The sequence below is a fragment of the Netta rufina genome, assembly GCF_964035555.1.
Source record: "Netta rufina genome assembly, chromosome: 11".
Taxonomy (NCBI): domain Eukaryota; kingdom Metazoa; phylum Chordata; class Aves; order Anseriformes; family Anatidae; genus Netta; species Netta rufina.
The window spans coordinates 5,337,563-5,353,533 of record NC_140134.1 but is presented as its reverse complement, the minus strand read 5'-3'; the positions used below and the strand labels follow the sequence as shown (position 1 = coordinate 5,353,533).

Genomic DNA, 15,971 nt, shown 5'->3' with positions numbered 1-15,971 from the left:
GTTAACATTTTAAGTATCAAGCTGGTAAGTGGTGTGAACAAATCATTACAACTCAACTCCAAATGAAGTCTTACTGTACCTGATGAGTCATCCCTGAAGCCTGTTGACTATTTAGTTATTACCAATAGCTATTTCATTGCTCACACGGCTATTCATAATTGCTGGACAAGTTATTAAATAATGTGGCTGAAGATGGCATCTGAATGCCACTGCTGGGATGCAGGAAGAAACTAAATTTTAACCTACCATTTCCTTTCTTACCCAAACAGAGGCATTTAGGAGAGAAGGCATATTTCTACTATTAAGTACTCAACTATTCTGAATACTGAAGAAGCCACCTTGAAAATTTCAGCTGTCCCATTCTTCTCCCCATCTACATTTACAACACTTACTTCCCTGTCCCCCTCATTGCTTAAGGTATTCTATAGAATACAGTTTTCAATGCAAAATGCACAGTTCAAAACCACAGTAAAGTTATCAGCTAACAACCGAAAGAACATTATTCTGACTGATCTGGAAAAGAAACACAGAATGAAATGGAAATCTAGGTGGAGAAGCAGATTAATACCTCATCGGCACCATAAACCCACTATGAGAAGCGTGGGACTGATCAGACCTACCAAGCATCCCAAGCAGAACTGTCCATATGAATTTGGCTATGAATCTTGTCAAAACTACATAGTTAAACATTTTGGCCCATTAAACTTGAAAGGTATTTGTTTTCCCTTTTCCCTTGGTCTGTGAAAGAACATTTTCCTGTTTCTAGTTTTTAGTCTGTGAAGACCAGGGATACTCTTCATCACCCTTATCTTAAGGTGATATCTGTATGTGCAAGCATTCACTACAAAATAAATAAGGCTAAGCTTTGACCTGTTTGTGTGTCAGAAACATATGAATACCAAAACTTTGCTTATCACATTACAACAGATCTCTATTTAGAAACCACATTTTTTGTATTGCCCTCATGAAGGAAGCGGTATTGTATGCTTTGCTTACAATCCCTGAAATTGCAAGACAGGGTAAACACGCACTCTTTGAGATCAACACTTCTGCAGATTTAAGCTAAATACAAACGTTACTACATTTTAGGGAAAATATAACAGCCCACAGTTTAAAAAATCCTCACCTTTTTGTACTTATGGGGATATGTGCATCTTTCTATAGTTCCCTGTGTTGCTCCACGATTCACATTGCCCAATCGTTCCTCCAAGTGAATCAGCTCCTAAAAGAAATATCAAGAAATAAACAGCGTAAGAACTGATAGTTCAACTACCTTGAAAAAATATATTTTTTATTCTAACCCATTTGCAGATTGACAGACAAATTTTAATTCCCTAGTTATTCAAGTGCAAGAAAAGCAAAAAAGGGTATATTGTATAGAAGTTACGGGTTTATGAAAAAAGCAAACTAAAACCCCTAAACACAACACTACCTGGTATTTTAAGTTACAGGGAAACAGTCATGTAATAGTGAGAGAATCAAAAACTGCTTGCCAGCTAGGAATGTTTATCAGTGTATTTACACATACTTGTGTTTCTACTGAGGAAAAAGCAATTAAAATGTACCAGGAAAGTATTTGCTTTCTAACAGTCATTAAGGCTTGGAGGCAGGGGGAGACATTTCTTAAGATGAAACACAATGACTGATTTCTTTTTCTCCAGCAATAAGTTTACTAGAAACATAAGATGTCACTGAAGATGTTTTCAGTGGACTAGGTCATTAACTCTCTGCATCTGATATTTTATTATTACATTTAAAAAACAAACAAAAACAGCTTCAACTCCCGCACTACATAATAAACAGGACAGCACTGTCAAAACTGCCAAGTTTCACCCTCACTAGGAGGATTCTGGCACAGATATTCAGAGACACGTGAATACTACATCCTACTTAGGGGAAGAAGACCAAAATGTACTGTCAGTTAATAACCACCTAAACCTGTGTTATCCATGGCACCTTTTCTTGACTGACTCAAGATACTTTCAGCATCTATTCCCAGTCCACGCCAGTGAGGACATTCTATGAATTAACAATATTTTCTTTACGATTCTTTTACATCTACATATAAAACTAGCTCTACCATACACCCTCCCCGTATTCCCTCATGACATATTTTGGCATTGATCTAGTTTTATTCTATTACAAACCTCAAAATTGCCCCTGAAAGGGCCTCTGAATGATGTTCCATCCAATCCCGATGAAATGTAACGGATGTGAGGATAGCCCGCCATGTCTGGTACCTATTCAAACAGCAGATGTTAAGTTAAACCTATTCAGAACAGTGCCAGAATTTTACTGTTCACTTTGTAAAATTTAAGATCCTTTTGCTTTTATTGAATCACTTATTTATACTCCTCAGCTTGAATACACTATTATAACCGACAGCTTATCACCACTCTGAGCTCTCTGAATATAACTGGGAACGAAACAGAAGTGAGACTAGATCCTCTATTATCAACTCTCCAGATATGCATTACCTATTTCTTGGCATCACTTGCCAGCTCTCAAAGTCTCAACCTGCTTTGTATAACCACACCCTAGATATCTACCTGTATTTGTAAACAAACACACTAAGACTATGCATGAAGTTACCAGAAAAACTCGTTGTAGATTCTCAAATATAAGTTTTTAGTACCACGGAAGAAACAAGGCTAACATTCAGCCCAGAAAAACAACCAATTTCCTTACCTTACTTAAGAAAACTGAACATATTTAGACACCCTTCACATTTAGAGGCAGATAAAAGCAACACTTGAATAAATCTGATCATCTAACGTCATAAACATCTCTACATACGCTGTATGTTCAAGCATCCACTGACTTCCTTGCATATTAAGAGATACAAGCAGTGAACAAATTACCAGTGTTCAGAGATTTACTACCCTGCAGGCACTTCAAACACCAGTGCTTTCATACAGGAGAGCAGAAAGGTAGTTAAAATACGACGGATCACCTTCATAGCAGAGCTTCTTAGTTGCATTTTGGCTACCACAAGACAAGTAAATAATGGTGCTGCCTTTTGGTCAGAAACTTAACAGTAGCAATTTGTTTTTTTAATAAAAAGGTGAGAAAAACAAGATGATCAGTGGATTCAATTTACTTTCAACACGGAGAGTGTACTGATGTAAGGACTGTAAGAAGCAATTCATTTGGAAATACTGTAATGTATTTTAGAAGTGCTATCTTCCTTTCTGTGCTGTCAGCTAGTAATGCCCCTGCTGCTGTATGTCACAGCTCAAAATTAATTTTGTGAGTCTGTCACCGAGTTAGACATCTCAGATATTATCCTTTAAGTTGGATACTTGTATGATTTCCATGATTTTCAGCAAGTTCTTAACATATAAAGGGTGTAAAACTGCGTTAATGCACCGTAAGGAGCCACAGGTCTAGACAAAGTTACTCACATATCATTAACAGACCAATACAATACCTTTCTATGTTTTTCAAATCCCGTCTAGTAGCTAAAAGCTGACATGAACAGCAAAAGTTTCTAAACAACTTTATTTCGCTAGCAGATGCAGAAATTACACTTGACATTGCCTCAAAGGTCAGAGGTTACCAACTGGAGCGACATGTAGCCAGTCAGTCTCCCAGCTAGAGTGAGTTCTGCTACTAAAAGCTATTTGAGAAACCTACTAACACCACCACAAAAGCAAGAGTTTCTCAGAGCACATATTGCAACAAACAACTGAATTTACACAACAAACGCTGGGTGGGACATGATATATTTTCACAGTACTAAACATGCCTTCACATTAGCCTGATGGGAAACATAGCACCTCTGTACAACTATCTGAACATGGCACATGCAGGCTCTTTTATGCAATATTCTTGAAGAGCAGGTTACATTTCTGGCCAAGTAAAAACACTATCTTGAAACAGCCATCTTCGTAAGAACAAAATAGTTTTATGCCTGCAGAATAAGCAGTGTGCTAACACAGCAAAATTTTAACTGATTACATTTGTGCCTACAAGCAACAATGGGCAAAGGAACAATAATGACCAAGAGACAATAGCCTAACTACTACCCATTTAACTGTCACCAACTGCAAACAGAAGATTTCTGCTCTCTTGAAACAGCTTCAAGAAAGTTAAGCACAGATGAAAGTGCACTTTCAGTAAGTTTTGAAATTGCAGAAGAGAGAAAAGACAGATAATGCCAGCCTACGTTAAGTAACTTACTTTTTTTTTTGATATAGTCAAATAATAATATACAATTTAAAGCAATATACTCTGAATCTGCAAAGTTCAGTCCATGCTTGCCAAGAACTGTGTGTTTCCTGTAAAACAAAGGATCACTTGTTTCTGGTTTTGCACTTCCTTACGATGTTTCCTACTACCAACAAAAATGTACAGTGACTCAGAAGTTCAAGCTGAAGTCTGAACTAGTTACAACACAATCATTCTGAAACAGTTTGAAATAGCCTACAAGAAAGATATAGCTTTCCTTGCTATCCTGTTTTCAACACCTTCCGTATTTCCAGGATTTTTCTGCCTTTCCGCTGCCACCAGTGATTTTTCCATTGCATTGTACTATTTATCTTCCCCATCCCAACCTTCCATTCAAGGGTTCTCATTAAGGATCTTAACAATACACTTATCCAGTTAACTGCTTTAATCCATGTCAATACTTGAAAAAATAAAGCTGATCAATTTTCTTAAATAAGTCAAATTCAAACAAGGAAAAGTTGCAATTTTCAGAGAGACGCTGTGGGAAAGAACAATTAACATATGTTGCATAGCTAAAGACCTAGGTCTATCTGTGCCAAAGGGGAACATAAAATAAATGCTCTTCAGTGGTCCATAATCTATTAAAAAGCAAGCAAACATGAATTCATGTTTATATGGGAGAAAAAAAGGATCAGTTGTATTACACAGTTCCATTTTTCCTACTTGAAAAACAGTTAAATCTGTTGCAGTTAATGAAAATCTATTTCAAACCTAACATCCACCTTCAACTACACTACAGTGGCACACATACAGCCTATATCTCCTGTCTCTCTCATATGGTGCTGCATTATTTATGTGACACATAGATCTTTAGTTGATTCCTCTGAAAAACGTTCAAGTTCGCTGCGCAGAATGAATCCATCACAAAAATCACTTTGACAGGAGCTTTTTTCCCTCACCACATGCAAGGCACTGAAATAATGATGGGAACACACACTACTCTCAGGCAGAGTCACAATGATCAAAGTAATTGCATTAACTCAAGGAGGGAAGTAGACTAATCCTTGTCTAGGTAGGCATGAAAGAAGTGTTCTTTAAACTGCTTTTAATCTAGGATTCCTCCTGAAGCAACACTTAAACAAGTGAAAATTGCCTCCACCAAGCTAATAAAAGGGTGAGGGAAACAAAATCTTTTCTATTTGGACTGGCAGAGCTGCTGAATGCTACTCCTATCCCCTAATGCATCCTTATCTTGTCTCGCTGAGGACTGAAATTGCAAGTCTATTTGAGTAGACCAGATTAAAATTAGATTACCTGCATCCGATTAAGATCTGAAATTGATACATCAGAGTACTGATGTCATTTTAGCCCTAACAATCCATTATGCCCTTTACATCAGACATTAGCTTCCAAGAGTTTTTTGTAACTCCCCAAAACAAAAAAGCACACTGTCTACCAGGCAATTCACCGTTTTTGGAAAGTACATTAAACACAACCGATTTTCAGCTGAGCTACTGCATAAGTTACTTCAAAAGACTTTTTAAAAACAAACAAAAACCAGAACATCAACAGTTTATGACACCTGCATCAAGAACACAGCTAATGAACTTGCAAACTGCTGCTCAGTACACCCTGTTTTCTGAAAAAGAAAGCGCTCCTCATAACATTAACTAACCTTAGCAGAGGGCCTTCAACTATAGTTCAGCCTCTCCTTCCCTGCCCCAGTTCCTAAAGTTACAATGAAAAGACCCTGATGACAGAAGCAGTCGCATCTGTTGTTCTTTAATAAAAAATGGTCCTTTTGGTTAAGATTCAAATTTTTTTTTTTTTTTTACATAAACTTCACAGATTTGCTCCATGTTCAGTAGTCATTTTTGCTGACCAATCTCCTATATTCTCACGTACGTATAAATAAAGAAAACTTTGGCTTTCATTACCACCAGAGAAGGGGCAGAACCATCAAAGTGCTTTGAGCCCCTTCTGTATACAACTGCTAGCAGTGCTTTAACCTGCCTTTATTTTCTTCTAGTGCATGTAATCTGCATATGTTTCATATGACTCAAAACACCACTGCTTCAAAGCCTAACACTCAACCTGATTTCAGCAGGGTTCAAAACAGACCCCAAACTTTCAAGGAATTACTCCTTCCAGATGTCCGTACACTGCAAAATGCCTTGTCAGGACAATGAGTACAAAAACCTGACACACACAACTTGAATTCCACTTCATCCAGAGATTCATGACTGACTTATAAGGACCAGATAGCCCTACACAAACACATGCGCAAGTTTTTGTAGAGTTAAAGAACCCTACTTCATCTGACATATCTGTTACTAACAGCAGCTATTTGGCAAGACTCCCCAAAGTATCTTATCAGACATTCATCAAATACTTCTAAATCTTCTCTAAGTTTTTTTTTTTCCATTCTACTGCTAACAAGACAGTAAAAGGGGGGTCCCAACTACTTCTCGTGTATCATTTTTGATGTATGCACACACCTGCAAAAGTTAAAATACAGGTAAGTTTCTCAACACATTAACACAAGGATGAGCTCACCTCTCGAGTTTCTAGAAGCTCCACAGCAACAGTGGAAATAAGTCTCATAATTGACTTAACTAGCCCTGATAGTGAGATAAAATAGACACGTTTAACTTGCTGCCTCCTAACACAACTGCAGGTCACTGACCTATTTAAAGGGCCCTTTTTCATGGAGAAGGCTATATAATTTTATTGTCTATGCTAAAATACTGAATTAGAGTGCACTGAATGGTCTATGGTAACTATGAAAGCTGTGCAACAAAGAATTACCAACCCTACAGAGATCAGAGATACCTGAGGATTATTACATTAGATAAGTAGCAAGGATCAAGCAGTTTAAGAACAGACAACAAAGAGACCACTATTACAGTATTAGTTATAAATTTATAATCCAATCTCTAGATGTCAGTTCTGGCCTCTAATACAGAAATCTTGTATGGGCAAGACTTGCAGGTTGATTTTTTTAATTACAGTTTTAGCATCTGTCTCTAGATGAGGCCACTATTTGATTAGATTGTCTAGATTGTCTAGCTTTTAGAGGGCTAAATAAAACAGATTAGCCATACAGAATACCCACACAGAAATGGTGCACTTACTCAGTTCAACTACGTTTCTGTCTTGAATTGTCTTGAAAGAAAGTTAAGAATATTTTTACAAAAATTCTTTCAAAAACTAGTATTCTGTATAAGTCATAAGATACACAGATTCTCATTTTTCTACTGTAGATTTTAAAAGTTGCGTTTAGTAAGGGACTAACCCTCACACTTAATTCTGCTTGTAACACTTCATGCTACAAAATCATATTATTTTATCATGTGGAATAAGGTTGATGAACACCAAATATTACTGAAAAACCAACCAAATCTCTATACAGAATTCCAGCTGTACATATGAAACTTAAAATTAAATGAAGCACCAGCGCCAATCCTTATGCGCTGGGTGGAAAGCTGGTACCTTTAACGAACTGAAGCTCATTAAAGAACACAAGTTTTAGAAATCAGATGCAGAGGGTCAATGCATTGCAATGCACATGACAATTTAATTAAAATATGATTCGTTTTACAAGAGCTGAAGTTAGAAATATTAGCGTCCTAAACTATTTTTTCTTATTAGATATGAGCCTGTCTGTTCTTGTAGCTTTCTATCTGGGAACAACACAAAAGCACTGGATTATTTTCTTCTTTAGTTAAACCAATACCTTTCACAACAAGGTATACATGCCTAATCATATACATTAATCCCCCAAATAATTTTCTTAACAAACAAAATAATTACAATGACCAATTATTGTGATTTTTCACAAGCCATCTCCTTACCATTAGGGGAAGAGCCCCTATTTGCAAGTGATGAAGTCGAGGAGGTGCGTGGTAGTGGGCCAAGTGAGGATGCAAGGGCCCTGGAGGGTAAGTAGCTGCAGTCACACCAGCTTCAATTCCCAGTTCCCTGTCACATGAATGAAAGTAGCATTACAGTAACGGTACATCTTGCCTCCTAGATACAATTCCACTGCTTTGGACAGCATAAACCACAGCAACACTATCTTAACGCTTTTTTAAATATATGTAAACTTTGCTGAAAATCTTCTTAATCCTACCATAACTAAAAGCAGCTTTTAAGTAAGCTATGAAGATCCAGTACATTAAATCAGTAGAGACAACTGTATATTTATCGTGTTGACTAGTTCATGCACTATGGGAACAGAAGCCATAACCCAGGAACCTCTTCTCTGATGGCTCAGAAGTAATTTTTTCTAGATATTAAATACATAGCAGAACTTAAACCTAATCTTCACAAGTGGTCTGATGCAATTTCAAGTAAGCTAATACATACATACGAGATAATCACAGAATATCTGAGTTGGAAGGGACCCATAAAGATCATCAAGTCCAACTCCTGGCACCACACAGGTCTACCCAGAAATTCAGACCATGTGACTAAGTGCACTGTACCCCTCGCTTTGTGTCATCTGTGAATTTACTGGGGGTGCACTCTACGCCATCGTCCAGATAGTTAATGAAGATGTTAAACTGGAATGCACTCAGGATTGAACCATGGGGTACTCAACCCATTAAGGTAGATAAAGTCTGGATTTCACTTACAAGCTTATTTTATAAAAAAAAAAATACAAGAATTGGCTTTAGCAATATTTTACTTGCCTATTTTAAAAAATCAGTTCTTGAAATAACTACCTACCGTCAGTGATTCTCAACTTTCAAAAAGCAATGGATAAAAAACTAGAAATATGCTTAATATATGGAATGCTAAAAGCAACGTCTCAAAGTCAAATCAAGATATACCAATTTTAAATTACAGGTGCACACAGCATTTTTTATTTTTATTTTTTAAAAACAGTGCAAAGGACCATAGCTGATAACGCAGGCTGAGTCTCAAAGAACTAAAATAGTTATATGATTACTAACCAGGCAGACCTCTCTGGAGCTTGTCGAGGATGGGAAGACATTGTCTGAGGCACATGAATGTGATGCCCATGACCATAATTTGGGTGCATTCTGTGAGGATGCGGAGGAGGCCTCTCATGAGCACGTCTAAAAACAAAACAGCAACAGTTAATTCCACACATTTATTAGGGTAGAGAAAGTAAAATTCATCATCAATGTTACAGCCTGAATTACTGGAACAAGTTAAAATGAAAAATAAAACTCCCCACGCTGTTTTAATTTCAATTTATGTCTAAAGCTAGAATTTCAGACTCAAACACAAAACTGACCAAATAGTTATCTTTATAGCAATATACTGAGATACACTGCAAACACCGTCAGCTACCGCGATCTGGTCTTTACGTGACAGATACAATCAAAGGACTGACACTGTTTAATCCTAATCCCAAACTGCAGAACAGGAGAGCAATTAAAGTGCACATAATAGTCATGTCACGATTAAGGATGTAGTCTGTAGCACTGCCGTGAATGATTCTTAGTTTATTTCCAGTGAAATTATACCACCAGAAATTATTAGGGGAAAACAAGCACACTAATCAGAGGTAATTTGCCTTGAAACACGTTTGCATCATAGCTCAAGTAATAAGAGAACAGTTCCTTCCATTCCAGCTGGTACAGAACAACTACAGTTTTGGACAAAATCTTTGCAAAAAACCTGCTGGCTGATTTCTGCTACTTTACCATCTTCCACTTACCACAAAAAAATTGATTAGTGTTTTTATTTCCATTGCATTCAAAGCAGAATTATTTTATTATTATTCAGCCTAGAGACTTGGATTTTACTAAGAGCAGGAAACTCCCTTCACATTCAGTCCCACCTTAAACTTCCAGACAGAGCAGATTACATTTTGTAATCTACATACATCTAAAAAAATAAGAGGTTACTTAAAGCATACTATTCTAACCAATGCAAATTGATGCTTCTTCAGAGAAATCTGTTGAGCTTGTATAAATTATGTTACATGGTACATACCACTGCAGGAAACTAACACAACACGGATACAATTATCACAGCAGAACCTATTCCTAGTCTCACCTCTGTTCAGTTCATTAACTATGGGAAAAATCTGGAACAACATATTTTTAAAAAGATTTTAAACATAAATACTATATGGTATACGAACGCAATGCACCATCAAATGCTGCCTTCTGCACATTTTGTTGCCAATCCCAAGATCCAAAGAAAGTTATAGTTGTACCCAGTGTTTGAGACATGACAGTAAGGATACTAACCACTCTCTACTTACAATTTTGAAAGAGTTCTGTGTCACTAGAAGGTATACAAGCTGGAAGACTATCCCATATACTATTTCTAGAAATGAAGGATGAAACAACATCCTGAGAACTCTTGAGAGGTTGAAACAAGGAACTGAAGGAATCAGAATTCTGCTATCACGAAGTTTCTAGAACAAGTAAGATGGCTATCACTTTTGTTTTTGCTTGAAATTCAGTCTCCCACTTGACCTGGCTTGAGCATTCCAAAATTGATTTTTGTATACTACTCCATAATCACAGGCATACACAACCAGTACCCTTGCATGCTGAAGTCAGGGTGTTGAGGTCATACCATTTGCATAACAGATAAAGAACAGGTCCAGGTTCAAAATTGTCATGACTGAGAAAGAAGAGAAACATATGACTTCCCTACAGAAAAACACAGATCTGTCATGTATGTCATGTATCACTGTAGGTACTAACTCTGCTGACAGGGTTCTTTTGTGGTTTTGTTTAAGTATCTGAAAACTGCTTAAGAAGTTGTGGTTAAAGCAAATTTTTGTTTCAGCATTAACATCTAAATCTGTTTTATATTAGATACTGGTAGAATTCATATAAAAATGTTAGGAGAAACAACTAGGGAGTTCTTGCTTGAAATGCTCCTGAATATCTAAAAGCATTATCTCCAAAACAAAATAGCTTCAGTTATGCTTTGATTGAATTCCAAGCCAGTACTGACCTGATTTCTGTTGATACTAGTGTCTAGTTTACCAACAGCAGTATCTCTTAAACAGTATCAAGAAAGCTACACCTCAACATCCGTCACCTTCTGATAGGCATTATTCAGTGTTTCTTCTCTTCTGAAGACCAAGGTGTAGTAAAGCTAGGCATTTATCTAAGATTAAATCTTCATTAAACCTGGTAAGCCATCTCTTATGAGAAGTCCATCTTATCTTAAAGCATTAGTTACATAAGAAGGATCTTAATAGTATCAGCAATGCAAAAGACAAGACATTTTTAAGAAACATATGGAAGGAGCTTATGATGTACTTTTTAGGCTGTCCAGCTTGAAAAGGAATTCCTGCCTATTATCTGAAGGATAATTAATGGGCAAGAGAAACAAAGCTTCACTTCTCTTCCATAACCCATTCACTGTACTTCTTGCCTCACCTGGATGCAACAGTGAATGTAGTGACAAGAACAGGTTCAGTCTAAATGCTCACTCGACTGCGATGGTATGTAAAGACACTTCCTACCATGGTTTAATGCTAACAGTTCCTAACCATGCAATTACAATTTGAGATCCACATGCAACATTTTACAAACCTGAGGGAAACGAATTATATGTTTAGATAATGTTCTGAGTACATTTGTGACATACGTTGGGTGTTGCATCATTCTTCTTCTCTGGACCTCCATCCTCTGGATCACTTCATGAGGATGTAGCCTCTGTGCTGGAGGTGCTGTTGCAGGGATGTGATGGGAGATAGGCTGATGTGCTGCCGGAAGATGCTGTGGAATCGGAGCAGCTGCATTGGCTAAAGGATGAGTTGGTGGAGGAGGTGGAACAGGATGAGAAGATGCGTGGGAGGAGATTGAAGGATGGAAGGGATGCACTGGATGAGGAATAACATAATCTACTTGAGGTGGAGGTTGTGGCTGCGGAGGAGGATTTCCATGAGAGTGGGGACATGCAGAAGCTTGATGGTGAAGAGGTCTGGTCAAAGAAGCATCTGCAATGAAAACAGAGATTTTTGATCTTGTCCATAGTAGTTTCTGGATGAAATTTATAAAAAACATCAGTATATTCACACAGGTGCTTCGATGTTGTTATACCAATATAAAACAGTGGCAACATGGGAATTTGTGTATATTCAGCTTCTCAGGTGACTCCAGAGATACATCCTACAAGGCCACACTTCCTGCAGCCACTACTCTTCTTTCTTGGGTTGGTAAAAAGTAGGCATCTGTGATGCATGTTGAAAAGGATATACATAGTAAGAAATTTTACTTCATTTGTTGTTTTTAAATACTCTTTTTCCCCTTCAAGTCCGCTATTTTGTAGACATAACACATCAAACAAGTTAGTTAACTCTGAGCCTGCTAAAGCAGAACTCATTGGAGATATATGGAAGGGGAAGATATAAGGAAAAAAATGAAAAGGTGTTACTAAAAAACAAAGGATAAAAATATTTTTGTAGTAAATACTTTTTTTTTTTTTTAAAGTTTGAATGTTAAGAGCTGCCACTCAAAAATGACTTCTTCCAAAAGAAAATATTTTAATTTCCCCTTGGTTACGTGCAATTCCTCTACATAAACTTAACCATTTAAATACAATTCTTAGCATGCATTTTTCTAGGCCATTTTTACAATCAAAGTAAGCAGACAGTAAACGTTTTCATATGTTGTCAGGGAAGCTGTTTTCTTGTTTGTTTTGTCATCCGTTCCAACGCACAGATATCCAGAACTTATCATCAGTACTTACAGGGAGAATGCATATAATGCCGGCAGGAAGAAAGCGATGCCTGAGGAGGAGGTTGGGGCTGGGGCTGTGCAACCATACTTGATCCATACCCATCTATTGTTATTGATTGGCTTGGGCCAGCACCAGCCTGATGCCCATAAATCGCAGTTCGAGATGAAGAACCAGGACAGCAGGGATCAAAAGCAGACGTTCCATGAAAAGCACCACTTCCATGACTTCTTATGCCATTGCTGCTTAAGTCTACTGGCAACGCCTGCTGCATAAACAAACCACCTCTTTTTCAAGCAATTCTTCAGACATTGAAAACAAAGTCACCCTCAAACATAATATGCTAAAATAGAATAAATACTATCTGAGATCCAGGTTTTTAAGTTTTAAGACTTGGTTCTGGAACATTCCTTAGATATGATTAAGGTTTCTTATTCCCAAATTCTTGAATCTGACAAAAGAGACTGAATTAATTATACCAGTACCATATAAACACACAACAAGGCTACGATGGATAAATCAAGTATGTGGGAGCTGCACACCTTGAATTATTTGCAGGCCAACAACAAACTTTTAGTGTTTTCAGTTGTGTCTACTGTATTACACTTAAAACATACACCAGATTGTGCCAATTTAATTTACAACATGTAGAACTATCAGTAACGTTCTTAGATTTTTAACAGTATTGGTTTAGATCTGTTTTTTAGTTACTTTGGAAGTCTTAAAGCAATGACTAGAAAATCAACTTTTCTTTTTATAAACTGAACCTTAGACTGATTTTTCTTCCCTTAAAGCAGCCCACTTATGCACAAAACTATGATCTGCAAAGTGTATTCCAAGGTATTTATGTTTGTTTTGACTAAATAGCAAAATAAAATAAGCCTTATAGTCATCAAGATAATGTCAGCTGTCAATGATTATTTGTCAGGTTATGACTTCTCTTACAATATGTGGACACAAAAATGCAAACTAACTCAAATTTTCTGTTTAGTTCCTTTTTATCGTGTCTGCTACAGAACATGAAAATAATCCACAATTCAGCATCCTATTCTATTCTTCCATACCTATAACAGAACTTGAAATCACAAAGGAATAGTTACAAAAATTAAACGTGCCTGCTCATGGTAACTGGTGCCAGAACTGCTGCTTGCTCCACAAGGGGCAGGCACTGGAGGAGGCCTTTCAACAGGGCAGCTGGAGTCACTGAACGAAGGAGACAGCGGAACAGCTGGGTGAGGGTTGTGGTGGTGGTGGTGGTGGTGTTGAAAGTGGTGGCCATGCTGCTGAAAGCAGCTTGTATGCGGATGCCCCAGTGCATGATGATTCTGTGAAGATCCTCCACATGGAGAATGCTGAGGGCAGCAAGATGGTAACCGTGGCATGGCCGGAGGGCCAGTTTCCAGTGTTGTATTAGATGCAGTTCTTCTCGTATCATCTTTAAATTAAAAGAAGTTAACATTAAAGTATAAGAAATTAGTAAAGCCAGACACCATAAAGCAGAGTCTGAAATTTAAAAAACAGTACTTCATGATTAAATAATTAACTGATCAGAAAACAGATACAGACTACAACAAAACAAACTGGATAAAAAAATGAGGATTTAGCCATGCCTGCCAAATGAAGCAAACATGAACAGTTTCAGTGAATGTACACATGAAAGCCACTAGAGGAAACGAACTGAAACTTACTTTATTATTCCAGTAGTTTAACACACATTATCAGCAGGGAAGTAGAAAAGACTGTCCCTGTGGCTAATATGTACAGACCTATTTTGATCCAGTATCCTCAAATTCCTTTGTCAGTGTGGTCAGCTCAGGTTTTTTTTGTACATCACCTGACTTGCAGAAAGTGAAAGAGCACCCATATCTCAGACATGTTGCAAGTGCTACCCATACTTACAGCTGTTATAGGTCTGTATAGACATGCTTCCAGTGAAGCAATCTACAGGTTGACATCTTTCACTTCCTTATACCACATACATAAAAAACCCTACAACATTGCCATGGAGGACTCCACTCCCAGTGAACTATATTCTGCCTCCTCGGAAATTAAGTGCATGGTTATTGATCAGATATAATCGAACCTTCCCAATAAGTGAGCACAGAATGCTCCTGCACCACCTCATTCATCTTTGAGACAAAAGTGATCACTGTTTTCAGATTCCTTTCCTCTCGACTTTACACAGTCAATCTAACCAATCTCAACTTATTATTGCTATCTTCAGTCCTAAAAGATCATAAGCTACTTAAGCTAGAGGAGGTTAATCAGCTTTCTCTATCTCCTTTGTACTGGCAGGCAATACAACAGTTTAGAAAGCTCTCATATTCTGTACCTCCAGCTGAAGAACCAGCAGTGCTGCTATTCGGAAGACCAGAAGTCGTCTCTGGTGCTGCAGAGGGCTGGCTGGTGGAGACGTTTGGAGCTGCATCAGAGGCCTGCTCTGAGGTAGACGTACTAGAACTGTTACTGGAACCAGAACTCACAACCTGGGGCTCCACCCTAGCTGATGTGGTTGGCACAACTGTCGGCTCTAGCAGGGGAAGAAAAAAGTTTCCACGTTCTGAAAACAGTTACTAACGTTTTTGCGGAAGTTTTCTATAAATTCAAAGGCAAAGTATTCTAAGATTAAGTATTACCCTTACCATCTTTTAAGGCCTACGAAGCACAAGAAAATTTTTAGATAACTAACCAAGAACATCATAATAACATCTAAACTAGATGAGATACTTTACTTCACAAGCTTCAGCTATTCTATATGTACGTTTTTAAAGACCACTGTGAGATAAACTTGGTTTCTAGTCTCAGTAGACGTTGAGACTAGAATCAGATTCATTAATCAGTATTTGAGACTTCAAGTTCATTTTGCAGATTATGAAGAATATACATACATACATATATATTTCGTTGGACACACAGAAAATTTACCACACTTCATAGATTTTGTTCTCTACTACACAACTGTGAACCAGTAAAGTTTTAAAAGGATAAATAAATGGTGGCATAGTTCAAATTCAGTTTTAAAAAGTCTGCCTTTGACTACGTTTAAAATTTCTAACTACTTGACAAGGCAATGACATGCCTAGGAATAAGAGATACCATAAAAGGTAAGATCAGAA

General features: G+C 37.4%; 1 protein-coding gene across 4 annotated transcripts in view; it reads right to left on the bottom strand.

Moving 5' to 3' along the window:
• RNF111 (ring finger protein 111) overlaps window positions 1–15,971 on the bottom strand; it is a 45,650-nt gene that overhangs the window by 4,044 nt on the left and 25,635 nt on the right. For 2 of the 4 annotated variants that reach the window (XM_084293610.1, XM_084293611.1), the window contains exons 5-12: window positions 15,188–15,385; window positions 13,971–14,290; window positions 12,868–13,123; window positions 11,764–12,115; window positions 9,129–9,254; window positions 8,025–8,151; window positions 2,148–2,240; window positions 1,127–1,222 (exon numbers count right to left, since the gene is read on the bottom strand). In XM_084293610.1, the coding sequence (XP_084149736.1) occupies window positions 1,127–1,222; window positions 2,148–2,240; window positions 8,025–8,151; window positions 9,129–9,254; window positions 11,764–12,115; window positions 12,868–13,123; window positions 13,971–14,290; window positions 15,188–15,385 (1,568 nt within the window). The remainder of the gene's footprint in view (window positions 1–1,126; window positions 1,223–2,147; window positions 2,241–8,024; window positions 8,152–9,128; window positions 9,255–11,763; window positions 12,116–12,867; window positions 13,124–13,970; window positions 14,291–15,187; window positions 15,386–15,971) is intronic. The other 2 variants (XM_084293612.1, XM_084293613.1) reach the window with 1 other exon arrangement.